General features: G+C 36.2%; 1 protein-coding gene across 2 annotated transcripts in view; it reads right to left on the bottom strand.

Moving 5' to 3' along the window:
• The window catches only part of LOC105219052 (tyrosine-protein phosphatase 99A), a 356,359-nt gene that overhangs the window by 209,598 nt on the left and 130,148 nt on the right, over positions 1 to 16,613 (bottom strand). For both annotated transcript variants that reach the window (XM_054226223.1, XM_054226222.1), the window contains exon 2: positions 2,965 to 3,134. In XM_054226223.1, the coding sequence (XP_054082198.1) occupies positions 2,965 to 3,134 (170 nt within the window). The remainder of the gene's footprint in view (positions 1 to 2,964; positions 3,135 to 16,613) is intronic.

Here is a 16,613-nt window from a genome sequence, read left to right as displayed (position 1 = left end):
TATTTCATGCCGTTTTGGGAAAGCTGGAGAAGAACTCATAAAATAAGTGGATCAGGGTTCAATAGATCTTTTAAGGCTAATATGTAGTTAATCTGTGCTCAATAGATAGATCCTGAGTTACTTCCGTGAGTAGAGATCACTCAGAACGATCAGTTATATATTATCTATATTGCCATAAGGTGTGACTGATCACTATAGATCGGTTTGGAAACGGGATGCCAACACTCATATTAGGTTGAATTCAATTATAAATATCGGTCAATGTGACGTGATCAAGTCTTAATAAAATAGTATGATCTATCGACATTTCAAAATGATATAGTCTCCACTGAATAAATGTTTACGTAAAAAAAATTGACAAAAGAACTCACTTCATTATGACAGCTCATATAAGAACAATCGTTCATTCTCTCAACAATTATCAGTCACTTATTATCACAACCTCTAGGAACGATCAGTTCTCCTACTACGCAGAATCAGTCACATTTGATCAATAAATTTATTTACTATTTTAAATCGAAATTGTTGCATTGAATATGAGTTAGTAAAAAAAATATGAAATCGAGATCAACAATGAATATCACATGATCGATTGGTGAGTCAGATCAGTGATCAGTTTTTAGGTTAGACAAATGAATTTGATATTTTGGATAATTTAAATTGAAAAAGAGTTCGGGCAACTTAGAAATCAATAATCGATCCCGTTGCTGTGATCAGTCTAGATCAGTCAAATTCTTCTAAGAACTGTCAACTGGCATGGAAATACGCATGTATGCGCTATGGTATTTTATAATATTATAGAAGATGAGCCTAGTTTAAATCACTTTCTACTGTACTGAAATAATTATAAATCAGGGATATGATCAATTGTTGAACAGAATTGTATCGAAAGAATATACAAAATTTCAACTCTTCCCCTAATAACTTCCCTATTCTAAATACTCAATAAAATTATTAAAATTCTTCCTACAGGGTTAACAGCCGTTATATATATACTTGTGGTATATATGAGTCTGCCTTTCAACAATTTTAATGTTCATCATTACCGGCAAATGGTTTAAAAGTTTTTGGGCCACATTTATTACCTTGGCTTCTTTTCATTACACTGCCTTGTACCCTCGTTCTACCACTTTGCCCACCGCACTGCTACACTAAAATCCTTACCGGAACTATTTTAAAAGTGCACTTGGGAGTTGCACTGTTCATTGGCAAGTCTTGGCTGACATTCTTGCAGCACACGACACTACCAATGTCACGTGCATTTAATTTTCCGGTCGTACACATATGTGGCACATACATATATATATAGTATGTTATGTGGTTTGCATGCCCTGCGGCAGGCATGTGTTAAATAGCATACTGGGACACTTAAAATTGAAAGCAGCAATCGGGTTGGCCGAACTACTACACCGCAAGCAGCCAGCGCTCACATTCCTCACCCAAACATATAGCATTCCTTTATTACCGGTGTCGCATACATATACTTGTATTTAATACGGAAACTCCCTTGCAGGCTTTAGTTGTGTAGCCACTGCAATGTCCGCTCGCCTTAAAAACTTTGCACTTCGGAGTCATTTCGATTATACTACACCAACAGCGATTGCAACTTTGCCTATAATACACTGTCGTTGTTGCTCTGTCGACTGCTGCCGTTTAAGCTTAGCCCAGCCCAGCGAGGCCCGACCTGGCCCTCTGCAGACGGCGAGCTCGTTTAAACATGCAAGTGCGTCTTCTCACCTTTGCTTGTTATACTTCTTCCGTTCTTCCTTCCGCCTTGCGTGCTTGCTTTGCTGTTGCTGGCTCCGACGTTCTTTCATTTTTGAGCTTCGGAGGTTTTTTTTCTTCGGCCCCATGGGAAGCTATTAACTTTTGTTTTATGGACTAAACTAATGATTTGTGTACACGGGCTTCGGTGGACTACCGCTAGCACATACACGCACACGCATGCATGTGGCAGGACGACGCGTCGCCCGAGTTGCTGTCAGCAGCTAATCTTCGGTATGTGGAAGTGGCGCAGCTCGTGTAAGTAGCTTCAGTGGTGCCCTAATACTATTACCAAGTAACTCGGTAAACTAACAGCGGGTATTAGTTGACAGCCTAACATGAGATATATCCACGTAGGAGTTGATTTAGTGGGATAAACGAGTTGCACGTGCTGGCGACGGTGGGTATTTGATCCTTAAAGTATATGCATGTCTGAGATATATGTATCTACTGGGGTAGAGGATTTGGAGTTTAGATGTGTTGAGTGTTGAAAATTTTAAACTTTTTCGGTGGTGTCTTAGTGGAATAGAACTGGGTGTTGACCTATAATCATCGTAATATGCAAAAATACAGCTAGTTTTTTCACTTCTTGAAGCTCTTGATTCTTGACCGATGGATATGGAGGTGACTTTATTAAAACTTACGTGAGACTTTATGGGTCCAAAGAGTAGAGTTGGATGAGTGATAAATAATTGGATAGAAAAAGAAAAAAGAATGCTAATGGTGAGATCGAACCAAAATTATGTAGTCAATAGAATCTCGGCTTTATCGGTCGGAACCGGTAGGCATTATACAAATGTATGAGAAGATCATTATTTCATATGTACTTGCACTTGAACCGACAGTTGTTCTCCCATTGGATCAGTCTTTATACGGGACGGTTGAGTTCAGTTTGTTATTCAGAATATAAGATTATTAGAATCTTCGTCTTAAATGCCCTAACCTATTATAAAGAAGCCGATAGTTGCTTAGGCGTTAGAGCTAGGATTACTAAAATTTTGACTTGAATGCTTTAGAGCTCTGCCTAATCTCTCGAGATTAACAAAAAAACATATCTTCTACTGGTTATATTTATTAAAATTGCCTACTCTTTAGTCCCAGACGCTTCATCCATCTCTCACACTTCACTTTCTCTGTTTCACTCTCTTCTTCTTATTACTTCTCTAAATACTTTATAATGTTTATAAATTGTCTACTCACCCTTGGACTGTGTAAATGCTGTATCCGATTAGCAAATTGTGCTATTGTTGTTGTAGAGGTCTTCCAGACCAAAGTATCGACTAGCGAGTGTTCGGAAACGCCGGGACAGAGAATCGTTACATTCTTTCCTGCTTCGGCGACAATGTTAACATATTCTAAATTGGTTACATCTGGAAATAAAGAAGGATTGTGTTTATATGTTAGAATTAGTGAGACATGAAAAAGTAAAAGACTTATAGTGATACTAGATCCTATAGATATCAAATGCATGACGATTACCTTGATTGTGAAGGCGTTGTAATGACTGCTTAACTAGTTACCGTTTATTAGTCAAAACCAGGAAGATTATGGTAATCTGAAGAACTCCCTATCTCTCTTATTATTTTAATTTTCAAGGTTATTTTTTATAAGAAAAACAAGCCGAGTTCCACACGCCTTTTATTAAGCAATATATCTCGATTGTGAGTAGGAAAAAGGAGAGAAGAGTGTGTATATGTTTTTAATACACAGGAAACGGGGTCCGCATCATTTTTAGAACCATTTGAAACTTGGGAATTGACTGATATTTTATTATTTTCAGCTGTCTTGGCCCACTTTAGGGTGGGTTTTCAAGGTGCCACTATCGGTGTCTACTTGGTTTTGGCAAATGTATGATTAGGTTCCAGACTTCATCACTTTTTCAAAACCAGTCTTCCAGACATTAAACATTCGGATGACATAATTTGTTTTAGACTATACCAAATCCTGTCTTATATCTTTCTAGTTTTTCTAAATTCAAAAAGTAAATTGTTTCAAGAACCCCTTGATTTCCAAACCTTACACAACTATTATTACACAATTCACCAATAACTTTGCCAAAAATAATTGCATCCTAACCTCACATTTTCCAATTTCATTACATGTAATTGAACACATTTTGAAAACTGGATTTGGAAATGTCACACACATAAGCGCAACGCACGAAAATTGCAAATTCAATATGCAGCACACAGCAATTCGCGACTAATGAGTGCAAAATGGCGGCACAAAACGGCGATGAGTAATTAAAAACAGCGAGCAGCGAGCGGTAGCTGCTAGAGAAGCCTAAATTATGGCAAAATGACCAATGAACAAACCCGGGACATTGACAACAATCAACTCGGCAGGCGACTGCACAACTATTGACATTTCGGTTTATGACAAAAACAACAAACGAACAAAAGCAGGCATCCAAAGTAATAACACAAAACGGCGGCGCGTTCCCCGCTATGCAAATGTTTGTGGCTACAAATGTGACACACACGGTGGGGGGAGCGGACTGAGTTGTGTATATTATTGGGCACACACACATGACAGGTGACATGCAAGCATGCTGCTTGCCACAATTGCAGAATGCGCACAGCGAGACAAACCAATTTCGTGCGATGTAACGGCATTCCGTGTGTGGCAAGTTGGACTTGCAACACCAAAATAACACCAGAAATATGAAAAAAAAACTGTCAATAATAATTGAAATATCCCGTTATACGCTACGCAAAGCGGTGGTGGGCCGTCGCACGAAGGCGCCATAAACCTGGCAGAGCAGCGTGAAGATTTGAAATTGAAAAACGATCAGGAAATTAAACGCGGCCACTCATCAGTTGCCACGAATCATAAATTTTCAAAAATCATCAACCAAACCAACCAAAGGCGCATCAATTGTGCCACCACTCTGGTTTGTTTGTATATTCTGGAAAACTCTGTGTGCGCCTGCAACAGTGTAACGTTGTGGCACACAGTTGTGCTCTCTGCCACAGCTGCCATTTGGTATGCGACGCCACCGCAGCTCGCATTCGGCAGTTTCAGCATTTTTCGTTCGAAAGCCATAAATTACACAAAGCTCGACCGCAGTCAGCATTCGTGCGTCTATCTCGCTCTCTCTACATGTGAGTGTTGCTGTGTGTTCGTTACATCAAGGACAATGCGTTGTCTGTTGGTCGGTGTGTCAGTCGATTGTTGCGTTGGTTGTGTCCCACCTTCGGTTATTTAGTTAATAATATGCAAAATGCTTTGGCTTTCGAAATTCGAATTTCAAATTTCATTGTGAAATGTGACCAAAATGTTGCTGAAATTCGTGTGGCAAATTTACGAAAATTTCCAGCGCAGCAAAAATATGCAACAACAAAACAAAAATGCTGGGAAAGGTGAGCGACAGCGCAATATTTGGCAAATTCCGTAGTGAAAGCTGAATTCACGGCGCACATTTTCGCAATCACCTGATGACAGGCATTGTGAGGACATTAATTTGGTTAGATTTTGTGTGGCCGCGCGCGCTTTGCCTTTGCCTTTGTGGGAGCTCATATTTAGCAGTGTGCTGGATGGGGGGGGGGGGGGGGGGTGTGGAATTGCAGATTTAGTTGGAAACTTTTAATGCTATTTTGTTGATGGTGCCTTTGTGTGGTATTAGTATTGGTTTTAACCGGAGCTCTAATTCATTCAACGACTCTGAAATTTCAATTTACGAGGTATTCAGTTGGTGGGGTGTAACGAAAGCTTAGTTCTTCAAAAAGTGAGGTCGTATATACAGTAAAAACTCGATTGGATACGTAGTAGTAAGATTCCATCTTATGGCTGGTCTCTCAAGTTTAACAGATAGGATCTAAATCGATACAAAGTTTCACCAGTGCTCAGATTAAGCTTAAAGATCTCCAGTAGAATCTTAAGTAGAAAAATATTTTGAATATTATGGTCTTATTTAGATTAAAATAGTAACCGGGAATGAGACTTATTATTTACTCTGCGAAAATTTGTGCCTAAAAGCGATCAAATGTGAGAATGAAATTGCAGGGTTGATATTTGGTATAATTTTATTTCCTCTCCGAGTTCTTTATGTGGATATTGGGACCATAGAAAATACTTAGAAGACTATAAAATCAACTATATTTCCAGCAATCTCATTGTGCTGCTTATTGACTCAATCAAAAATCAATATCATAGACATGAGTCTCAGGAGGTTACGGTCTATTTGATAAGCTCGTTATGAAATCTCGTTCTCTTTGGGCAATAATATTCCGATTTATACAAGCTTTTTTCCTTACTTTAATTACTTTTAGATCACATTTTATATTACAGAACACAGGAACAATGATTTTTGGAACGAACATAATCTAAATGGGAAAACAAAAACTTGATCTCCGAATATTTCCTAAGTCAAAACCGAGAATTCGAGTAAACTTTGTCAACCGCAAAGTAGTTTTGTTATTATATTAATGTTCTAAGACAGTTCTTCTATAAAAAAGACAAAAATCTACAATGGAGACTACCTCACAGACTTAAATATGGTTCTCCTGTAATGGCTCCCAAATGTATACTAACTTCGAACTCAATACGGTATTTTTGAGCTAGAGTAATGTCTGAAAGATAAAGACGAACCATAAACCATCAACATAGAGTAAAATTCAGTGAGTTCATAGAAATTTTACAAATGAGTAGTAGATATTATGGTACTTTCAAAACCAAAAATTACACCACTCGCCGAAATGTAGGCAACAAATAATATTTTACTCTCTGATTATAATTCATTTCTTACCAAACGAACATTAACGAGTCAAGGTTACATGCGTCATTAGCAATTTCGATTTCCTTAAAGCCAAAGACGACAACAACAAAAGTACAAACCGCAACAAACTTATGGCGCACAGTGTAAGTTTTATAGTTGTCGTTAGTTGCATGTTGCAACCGCGCACTAATTAGTGTGCCACACACATAGTAGAGCACAATGTCAGAGCGCTGTTTACATATGGGAAATGAAAATAATTTCCATCTTCTGCAAGTGAGCGTGTGTGTGTGTTTGAGTTTTATTTAAATTTTCGCTTTTTCGAGTGTGTTTATTTTTGGTTTTGTGTTTTTTGTGGCAACGAGCGAATTGCTGCAGCGCCACACAGCGACCACATCAAAACGAACCAACGAACAAGCTGGCGGGATGCTGCATGGAGATTTGGCGCCGTGCCTTGGTCGTGGCTGCAGCCTCTATTGCAGCGCATGGAAAATCAAGCTTTTCGGTTGGCAGTTTGGCTTTGGCGTTGGCTTGGAGTAAAATGAAATTGAAATAAAAAAATCGGCGTTTGCAGCGTACAATTGCATTTTTGTTGGTGTGAGTAGCGGTATCTAAATGTTACCAAGTAGAATGATAATACCCTCATCAGCAGCTACTCGGCTAATACGACGACTTTACCGCTATTTTCACAACCAACATCATTGCTACTACTAATTACTTTCACATTATGCAGGCTATTTCGTTTTAATTACAAGAAAATCTGGCATCCGGATGGAGGCTGAGTTTAGTATACAAACAACAAGTGTCAGGAAGGAATGACGAGAGAGACTAAAGCAAGCAAGAGCTATTGACAGTGATGCCGAATGTGAAGCTGCCACACAAACAAAGCTGGGGAGTTTAAATTGAATGCGACGCTTCAGTGTAATTTGTAATTTGTAATTTGTAATTTGTAATTTGTAATTTGTAATTTGTAATTTGTAATTTGTAATTTGTAATTTGTAATTTGTAATTTGTAATTTGTAATTTGTAATTTGTAATTTGTAATTTGTAATTTGTAATTTGTAATTTGTAATTTGTAATTTGTAATTTGTAATTTGTAATTTGTAATTTGTAATTTGTAATTTGTAATTTGTAATTTGTAATTTGTAATTTGTAATTTGTAATTTGTAATTTGTAATTTGTAATTTGTAATTTGTAATTTGTAATTTGTAATTTGTAATTTGTAATTTGTAATTTGTAATTTGTAATTTGTAATTTGTAATTTGTAATTTGTAATTTGTAATTTGTAATTTGTAATTTGTAATTTGTAATTGGTAATTTGTAATTTGTAATTTGTAATTTGTAATTTGTAATTTGTAATTTGTAATTTGTAATTTGTAATTTGTAATTAATAAATAAATTAATTACAATTTTAATTACAATGCATTTTTTTCCACTATTAACAAGAGCATTCATCTCAACTTAATCACATTTTCGTTTCTGTTTTCGATGCCATCGTGTCTCTACCTTCTTCCGTTATACATATTTTACAGGTAAAAATATAAAAATTTCTACACCCATAAAGTCAACGCCTCAGGCCCATAGTTTTGCAACAGCTGAAGAGTTGTAAGCAAAACACACACGAATGTCGATTCATGCGACAAGGCATTTCATATGAAAACCATATTAAAGAGAAAAGCAAAAAATAACATTTCTTACACAAGAAAAGCTACCAAAAAAGCGCAAAAAAGAGGCAAGAAAAGCACACAATGTTGCCCGCCCATATTATTGTTTTGCTGCGGTCGCCTCTTAAGTATTTTTAATTTTATTCGCTTATTTTTGCAAGGGTCCTTTTCTGTATTTTGCTGTGGACAAGAACTGGATCGCTTGCCAGCTTGTTAGCGCGCTTCATGTTGCATGTTGCACGTTGCCCATTTTCGTGGATTTCGTGTATTTATGTGCTTGTCTTTGTGTGTGTGTGTGTTTGTTCTTAAGGTTGTAAATGTAATTAAATCTCCATTAAATAATGTTTACGTGCCCCAAATTGCAACTGCAGTGGACTCGCACACACAAGCGCATGCAACGGTATTAAATATAGACATATACTTATATATACAGAATGTTTACTTGTATGACAAGCACCGTTATATGCTTTAATGTAAGTATGTATTATATTTGCTTTTATCTCTGTACATGTGAGTGTATGTGTGTGATGTTCTCAGCTTTGTATATAGGCTTACCACTGCTCCGACGCTCATTACTGGGATATGCTTTAAGTTGAGAGAACAACAAAATGGGATTTAAGAAAATTAAAAATAACTGCAGGTGCACAAACTTACGCACATTTATATTAAAAAGATTCCTCATTATACTCTGGGTCTTCAGGTGAGCAGTGAAGTAATGCAGAACAAAAGAGATTATTGAAGTTTTCTAGGAACAAAAATCTGATCATACTCAAGGCACTATGGATTTCGTCACACATTGTGGTATTTTACTTCTCTGGATTTATCTAGACCCTCGTCGCTTTGTCTATAAGGGGTTATCTCGGATCTTAGAAGTAGTCCCTGTTGCCGAGAGATGTTCTATGGCATAAGTCTATACACTTTGGATACCAAATAGATCCGGAACTGTATCAGAGCCTTCACATTCAGAGCCACAGATCTGTCATCTCTGATCTCTTTAGATGAAATGGTTCGGAGAAAACTTTCCCAATATCCTCAGTTTATGAAAGACTGGAGCAAAGATAGAACCTGTTTTACCAAGTTTATCCAAATATGTTTACATTCATCATGGACATATTTTAGAAATATCCATCAAATTAGTCAGGATTCGCTCACTTGTATATTTGAACATCTTCCCTTGCAAATTATTCTGATTCGTCCTTATTTAATTATTAAATATATAAAGCTCCCCCAGAAGATGGATAAATATGATCTAAAGCGATATTTAGCAGTCTCTAGATCGAGAGATTTTATAACAAAAACATCTCCTCTCTGGGAACTTTAAAAGTGTTAAGAGTTGGGGTGCTTTATTTCATAATTTCAAATCAACTTAGATGCCATACGAATTCACAATGCTCTATAAATACCTAGGTTACCATAAACTCATATGTATTAAAAAAAATAGGCACACATGCCTGTAATGTAATCAAGTTAGAGTTGATTCAACTCATTACTGCTGAGAGCATATTTACATTACGCTCGAGCGCAGTAAACACGTGGTATACTCACACTACGCCTCAGTACATCACACCATACACACACACCGACTTTGCTCCGGGACAACGTTGAAAAATTTAATGAATCAATTGCTGTTGGGCTCACAAAGGCGGCAAAAACAAAAATCGTGCAAAAAATCTGACACATTAACAAAATTGTAAGCGCAAGGATCAACGAACGAAATGCGAAAGCAAAGCGTAGAGCTCAACAAAAAATAAATAAATAAGCGTTGAATGACATCAAATGAGATTAAAAAGCATTTGTATCATTAAATAGCGTCGGATTTTTTTTTTATCCGCCGCTGAAATAATAACGACAATAATGAATTGAAGGCTGTGCAGCGTGGAGGGTTTGGTGAAAAAATCAGCACAAAAGCGGCTTGAATTGTTAAATTGTACTAATTAATCATTTTTCTCCACCCCGGCAAGGGGGGTGGTGTATTCCCGATTGAGTGACAACTTGCGATAAAGACATTTAAAAATTTAAAGGGACAAGTGATAAATGCCACTAAAGCCTAAATTTATAATGTGCGAAAGGGAAGAATTTAAATATTTGCGTAATGACTCAAGTCTTTAGAAGTTCTTTGAAGCAAAAATAAAAATTTCAGAAAAGTAATGCAAATGGAAGAAGAACCATTGGCATTTGTATTTGGTTATTTGCATAAATTGTTGTTTCATCGTAATTTGTCATAGATACAGCGCACCCTTATGCGTTGGAAAGCTTACCCCCTATTTATATGGTATATGTGTCTAAGCCTTCATAAATCAGTAAATTGCACTAAGATCCGTGTTGCAACAGCGCTTTCATTAGCTGAGAAAACACATATGCTTGTAGACATTCATATATACGTGGAAGGTTGGAAAAATCAGTGATTTTCTTGATTAAACTTTTGAATTTAAGCTTATCTCATGAACTGTAAGTTTTTACTTAAAATGTTTAGCTTTTTTCCTACTAAATAGGAAAAGGTATCGGCAAATTGTATCATATCCTTCGAAGAATTTCTAGTATATGTGAAAACGCCGAATAAAACATAGAATAACACCGACGAACTCAAAGAACCTGCCTTATTGAGATCTCAGAAGCTCTAAACGGTAACGCAGATGCTCAAAAGAACCAATCTCTTGGCCATATTTTTAGAACTAAGAACCTCAAAGTGTCAAAGACTGCTTCCTAACATGCTTCAAGAATTCTAAACGAAAAGATCTCTTCCAGATATTTTAAAAAAGCTGAAGGTGTTCTGGTTAGGAAAACAGATCGAAACGAATCTTTATTGGAGTAAAGCTATATGTCTACTTCTATAAAAATCTCAAATAGAGGTCTAACTATAATGCAAGTATGACTTCAGTTCTTCTTCGCTCAATCGTTAAATTGAAGAAACCTGGTGAAGGTAAGTAAGAAACTTGAAGACACTCGAGCAATGAAAGTCAAATAAATATATTATATGAAGATCCTATGTAGAAACATCGGTTATTATCTATTGTATATCATCGGATAATCTCTTGATTTGGTGCCGTATTAACCTAAACTCTATGGGCCGACATCCCATGTATTATATATATGACAAAAAATTATCTCCCCATCAAATATAAAACTAAAACCGCACTATCCTATCACACAACCCTCGTACAAAGCTTGTCGCAACGTTAAACTTCATAAGTGTGTAAAAATTAGAAGCGGGAAGCAGCCAATTAATAAAGCCAAGTGATGGCCCGAAGCTTTAAAGACACCCTAACGACGTGCAGCTTCGCAAGTGCATACATGTATGTTGTTGTTGCAACGTTATCCTGCGAACTTGCACTTACACTTGTGTTTTACAAATCGCATACATTTATAAGTAAATACTTTAACACTTTGAGACATTTATAATAGCTTTTAAGTGCGAACTGACAAGTTGCGGCTAATGTGAAAGGGATGCTAATGAAATTTTCCAGAAGTTTCTTTTTCAGATATTAATAACTGGAGGAGAGAAAAAATGTTTTTTTCATAATTAGCAGCGACAAGATTTCACAGAGTTTAATAGTTTATTTTTAATTGTAACAAAATGGGACTATAAACTGACAGCTGTCAATCCCAGATGTCAAAATTATTGTCATATTTTGGTGAAATGCTGCCGGTATAAAAGTAATGGTATAAGCACGGGAGTGGTATAAAAACTGAACTGATTTGATTATTTTGATTTCTTGTCAGTGTAATCATCGATACTTTAAAACGATCCCGGTTACATGGTTGCCATATGTTTCAACAGGTTTATTCACACAAGTATATATGGTCAAGACGTTCAAGAAAATTCTATACACAAACACAGTACAAAATGTTCCCGCGCTAGTGAGACAAAGAAGTGCCCATAGTGTCCAGATTATTGCTGCCGCTAGCACATAAATTGAGGAAGACCCAAATCAGTCTCTCACACGTCGTTCTCAAGTTTTGGGCATCTCCGTGACCTCGTTGTAGCGATATTTAGAAAAGACCTTGGCCTACATCCTTACAAGATCAAATTGACTTAAGAACTGATGCCGCTTGACCACCTGATTAGTCGTATGTTAGTGAATTGGGCTGAACAACTTGAAAATGTTCCGGATTTTCATTGAAAAATCATCTTCAGCGATGAGGCTCATTTCTGTCTGAATGGCTTCGTCAATAAGCAAAATATTTGTGTGTTATTGCTCAGACAGCAATCCAAACGTACTCCATGAGTCACCATTGCATCCCGGAAAAGTTATGGTTTGCTGCGGTTTATGGGCCGGCGGTCGACTTACTCTTCTGTGATGATAAAGACCGGCACATTATTGTGAATGCAAATCGCTACCGCTAAAAAATAACCGAATATTTTTGGCACGAATTGCCCCGAATTGATTGATATGGCCTTGAACAATATATGGTTCCAACAGGACGGCGCCACAAGCCTCTCAACGAATGTCAGAATCGATTTATTGAAAACCAAGTTTGGTAAATATGTAATCTCACGAAATAGCCCAGTCAATTGGCTGCCGATCTTATTGAAAAATAATTATTGGAGTCAAACTAAATAGAATTATTGTTTCAGAATATTTAAGGAGAAGGGTTGCCACCTGTTTGGCCTTATATTCAATCTGAGTTATTAAGTCGATTGTAGAGGTCGACTTCTTAGCTCATTTTTTCTACGTTCAACCTGTCTGGTCTGATATTAAATTTGAGCTATTAAGTCGGTTGTAGAGGTCTACTTCTTAGCTCATTTATTCTACGTTCAACCTAAAAAAAATTCGTTGATAAAATGTAAGGTGTGATCTATATACTACTAGTTTTAACTTCAGTTCTATACTAGTTTCATTATAACTGCTTTATGTCGAACAAAATTCGAAGTATCGATTAGGAGCATCTTTTTGTTAAATAGCAAATATTGTTATGCAACTTAGATATTATCATATAATAAGTATGAGTTATTGGAGTTCCGTTCATTCATTCTGGGATATTCCCAAATGCACAAAAGATACAGCGGAACCGGAAAATTAATAAACAAAAAGAACCAACGCTAAACAAAAGAGACTCTTTTTTGTGCAAAAATTAGTCACCAACAAAAAAAAAAAAAAAAATAAAAGAATGGAGACCAAAATAGAGAAAGGGTGTAACACTGCAACCCTGCAAGCACAGCACTTTACCACCAAAGTGAGCCTTTGAACTTCGTGTGCTTCAATTGGCAGCCACAAGAGCAGACAAGTAAACAAAACACCGCAAACAACAAAAACAAAAGGCAAGCAACAAAAAACTGGGAACAACAACAAAAAGCACAGCAATAACAATGACAATGGTGAATCTTTTGTAGCTTAGCAAAGCTTGCATTTGCCACTTGAAAATGATTTGTGCGCCAATTGTTATTGGTGTTATTGTTGTTGTTGTCGTTGTTTTATTGTTGCTGTTGGTCGGTCGGTGGAGCTGTTATGGAATACTTGAAAATTGCCAATGAAACGATTGAAATCGAGCGCACGCGAAACCACTTAAAATTTATTGCAACCCCAAAAGGGAAACAACGCACACAAACACACTCACACACACATACATATATACCATATATGAGTTGTGGCAGACAAAAGGAATTAATATTAATTGCGTTGCGCTTATCATAATCAAATGCGAGCGAGATCAAAATTCAGCAGCAACATTTCCGCTGAGGCTCGCAACACATCCATTGCCAGTGGTGGTGGTTGCAAGTTACTACTAACGTTTGTTGTTGTTGTTGCATACACTGCTTACAAAGTTGCACTAGCATGACGAGGGTTCGACGCATCCTTACATCTTCACGACTGATTTCACTCGCTAATTGGTGGTAGCAATAACAACAAAGCAAAGGCTGCCCGACGCAGCGTTGCATGCCACACACAAACAAGTTCAAAGTACACATGCAGAATACTGTGAGCGCTACTAATTTCTATTTCTATTTTTGCGTCTGTTTCTGCATTTATTTGCCTTCTTCATTTTGCTGCTGTTGTTGTTGTTGCGCAACTTCCCTTGCGTAAGCACTAGGAAATACAAACATAAATTTAATTCGAGCATCTGTTGTGAATTTATGAAAGCTCACCAAGCGCACAAAGGCTTAAAGACACGGGGAGTTGATAGGAGGGGATGGCTGCGCGGGGTGCGCGAGGTGTTTACTGCCAAATGTAATGAATTTGAATGTTTATTGGGCTGGTAACCATTAGTAACATAGAATTGGATTATACATAATGAATAACAATAAGGCTGCATTATTACGGTAATCGGGCGTAAGCTTAATTGCTGGCAGGGTTGCAATTGCAATGGAACTTAATGCACAAAAGCTGCTACAATTGTTTATTTATTGTATTTATTTTTCGTAATCCGCCTTTGTGCAGCGTCTTGAACTAATTTTAGTTGCAAGTGCACATGAAAGAAAGTAAAATTTTAGTGAAAATAATTATTTTTAGTGAATTAGTGAAGTAGTTGTGTTGCAATGTATCGATTATGACAGATTAAAATTATAATTGTAACAGTTCCATTGTGAAATATTTAAATTCAAAAGATGCAAATAGGCGGAAGAAATTTGGAATATATATTTTAATATTATAAATGCGAAAGTAACTCTGTCTGTATGTTACACTTTCACGCCTAAACGGCTGAACGGATTTTGAAGAAATTTGGTATGGTGATAGATGATAACCTAGAAATGGTCATAGGCTATAAATAATCACAATATAATAACCATAAATAGATGATTGAATGACCTATTTTGGTGGTAAAAAACAAAGATGTCAATGATCTCAATGCCACAATTTAGGATTATGTTCCAGGACAGTTGACACAGCTACAAACCAATATGACGTAGTCAATTGTCCCACAGACTATTTATTGCCTGAATTGCCTGAACTATCAACACTCGCTTTCCAATTAGAATTAGTGTGAGTTGTCATCATGCTTCGTAACATAAATTGACCTCGACTTTGCAATAGAACAAGACTGACTGTGATTAAGGTAATCAATATCGTCATCGCCAAGATTAAGCCAACTATGAAATTTACTAATTTGTTACATACTCATTGCAATATACGATTAAAAATAATTTAAGTTTAACAAACTATGATGATTTACGCTTAATACAGATCCACAATAATGTATATCAATCAATATACCGGCTATAACGTTTTCTTCTTTATGCGTAAGATTTGTTTTACTATTACTGTTGTCAGCAGTTCAAAAAAAAAAAAGATTTGAGTAAAACGCATTTAAAGTTTCACACTAGCGTTTTGGAGTGCCCGAGCGCTCTTTGCTATTTGTCAAATAACTCGAAAAGTAATTATCGGTTCAATTTAAAATTTTCAGAGAATGCGAACGAAAATGCAAAAAAAAAACAAAAAATTAATTTTTTGAAAATCCTGACTAAGCTCATAAGCTTCTTAAAATTGGTGATCTGAAGTTATGGATTTTCTTAAAGTGGATGTCAGATATCCTATTCCATGTTTATACTCTTGCAACAAAAGTAGTTTGTTCCACATAACGGTTGTTTGTAAGTCAGAAAACTAAATGAGTTAGATATAAGGTTATATATACCAAAGTGATCAGGGTGACGAGTAAAGTTCAAATCCGGATGTCCTTCTGTCCGTCCGAGCAAGCTGTAACTTGAGTAAAAATTGAGTTATCGAAATGAAACACATGTTCCTTGGCACCCTGAGGAGGTTGCTTTCGAAAATGGGCGAAATCGGATCACTGATTTCACCTTTGGTTATATCACAGACTACATTTAAACGATTTTTAAGAGAGTAGTATTCTACAACATTCATTACCTTTAGCTGTCCGGAGAGCTTTCACAAAAGTTTTAATATCATTATTTCTTTTGCTGCTATACTAAACCCAATTTGAAATATTTCGTAATATTGTAAAATTGTTAAAAATGTCGGCGAATTAGCATTGCCATGATACGTAAGTCAATTTCATGGGTTTTTTCTGAAAAAAATACCAAGCATCTCTTGCCTCCTACAATTATTATTTTAGGTTATTTTTTATAGAAAATTTAGAAAATTATTTTATTTTTACTGAAACTTTTTAATTTTGTTAGAATCATATGGCAATAATGTATTAACTTATTTTAGTATAAATTGAATATTTTTAGCCATGATTTTAATTTTACACTTCCAAATTGGTTCCAATCCCAGTTATGACAAACAATTTCCATTTCATACCACTATTTTAAACTTTTAAAACATTTGGCAACCCTGCATTTCTATACTGGAAATGTCTGGTATACTTGTATGACCTCAATTTCTTATGATCTTCTCTACCTTTTTCAATACTCCATCGAAAAAATTTGCAATTTATGAATATTTATTTATTGAAATATTCCGTACTTCCACAACGGTACCAGATTCCGGGGTCAAATCGCTTTGACTGTTGAATGAATTGGAAAATAACCACTAAATACATGTACCCACCCGCAAGAGAAGCAGCGCATTTCC

The sequence above is a fragment of the Zeugodacus cucurbitae genome, chromosome 2, assembly GCF_028554725.1.
Source record: "Zeugodacus cucurbitae isolate PBARC_wt_2022May chromosome 2, idZeuCucr1.2, whole genome shotgun sequence".
Lineage (NCBI taxonomy): Eukaryota > Metazoa > Arthropoda > Insecta > Diptera > Tephritidae > Zeugodacus > Zeugodacus cucurbitae.
This window is presented reverse-complemented; position numbering and strand designations above follow the sequence as displayed.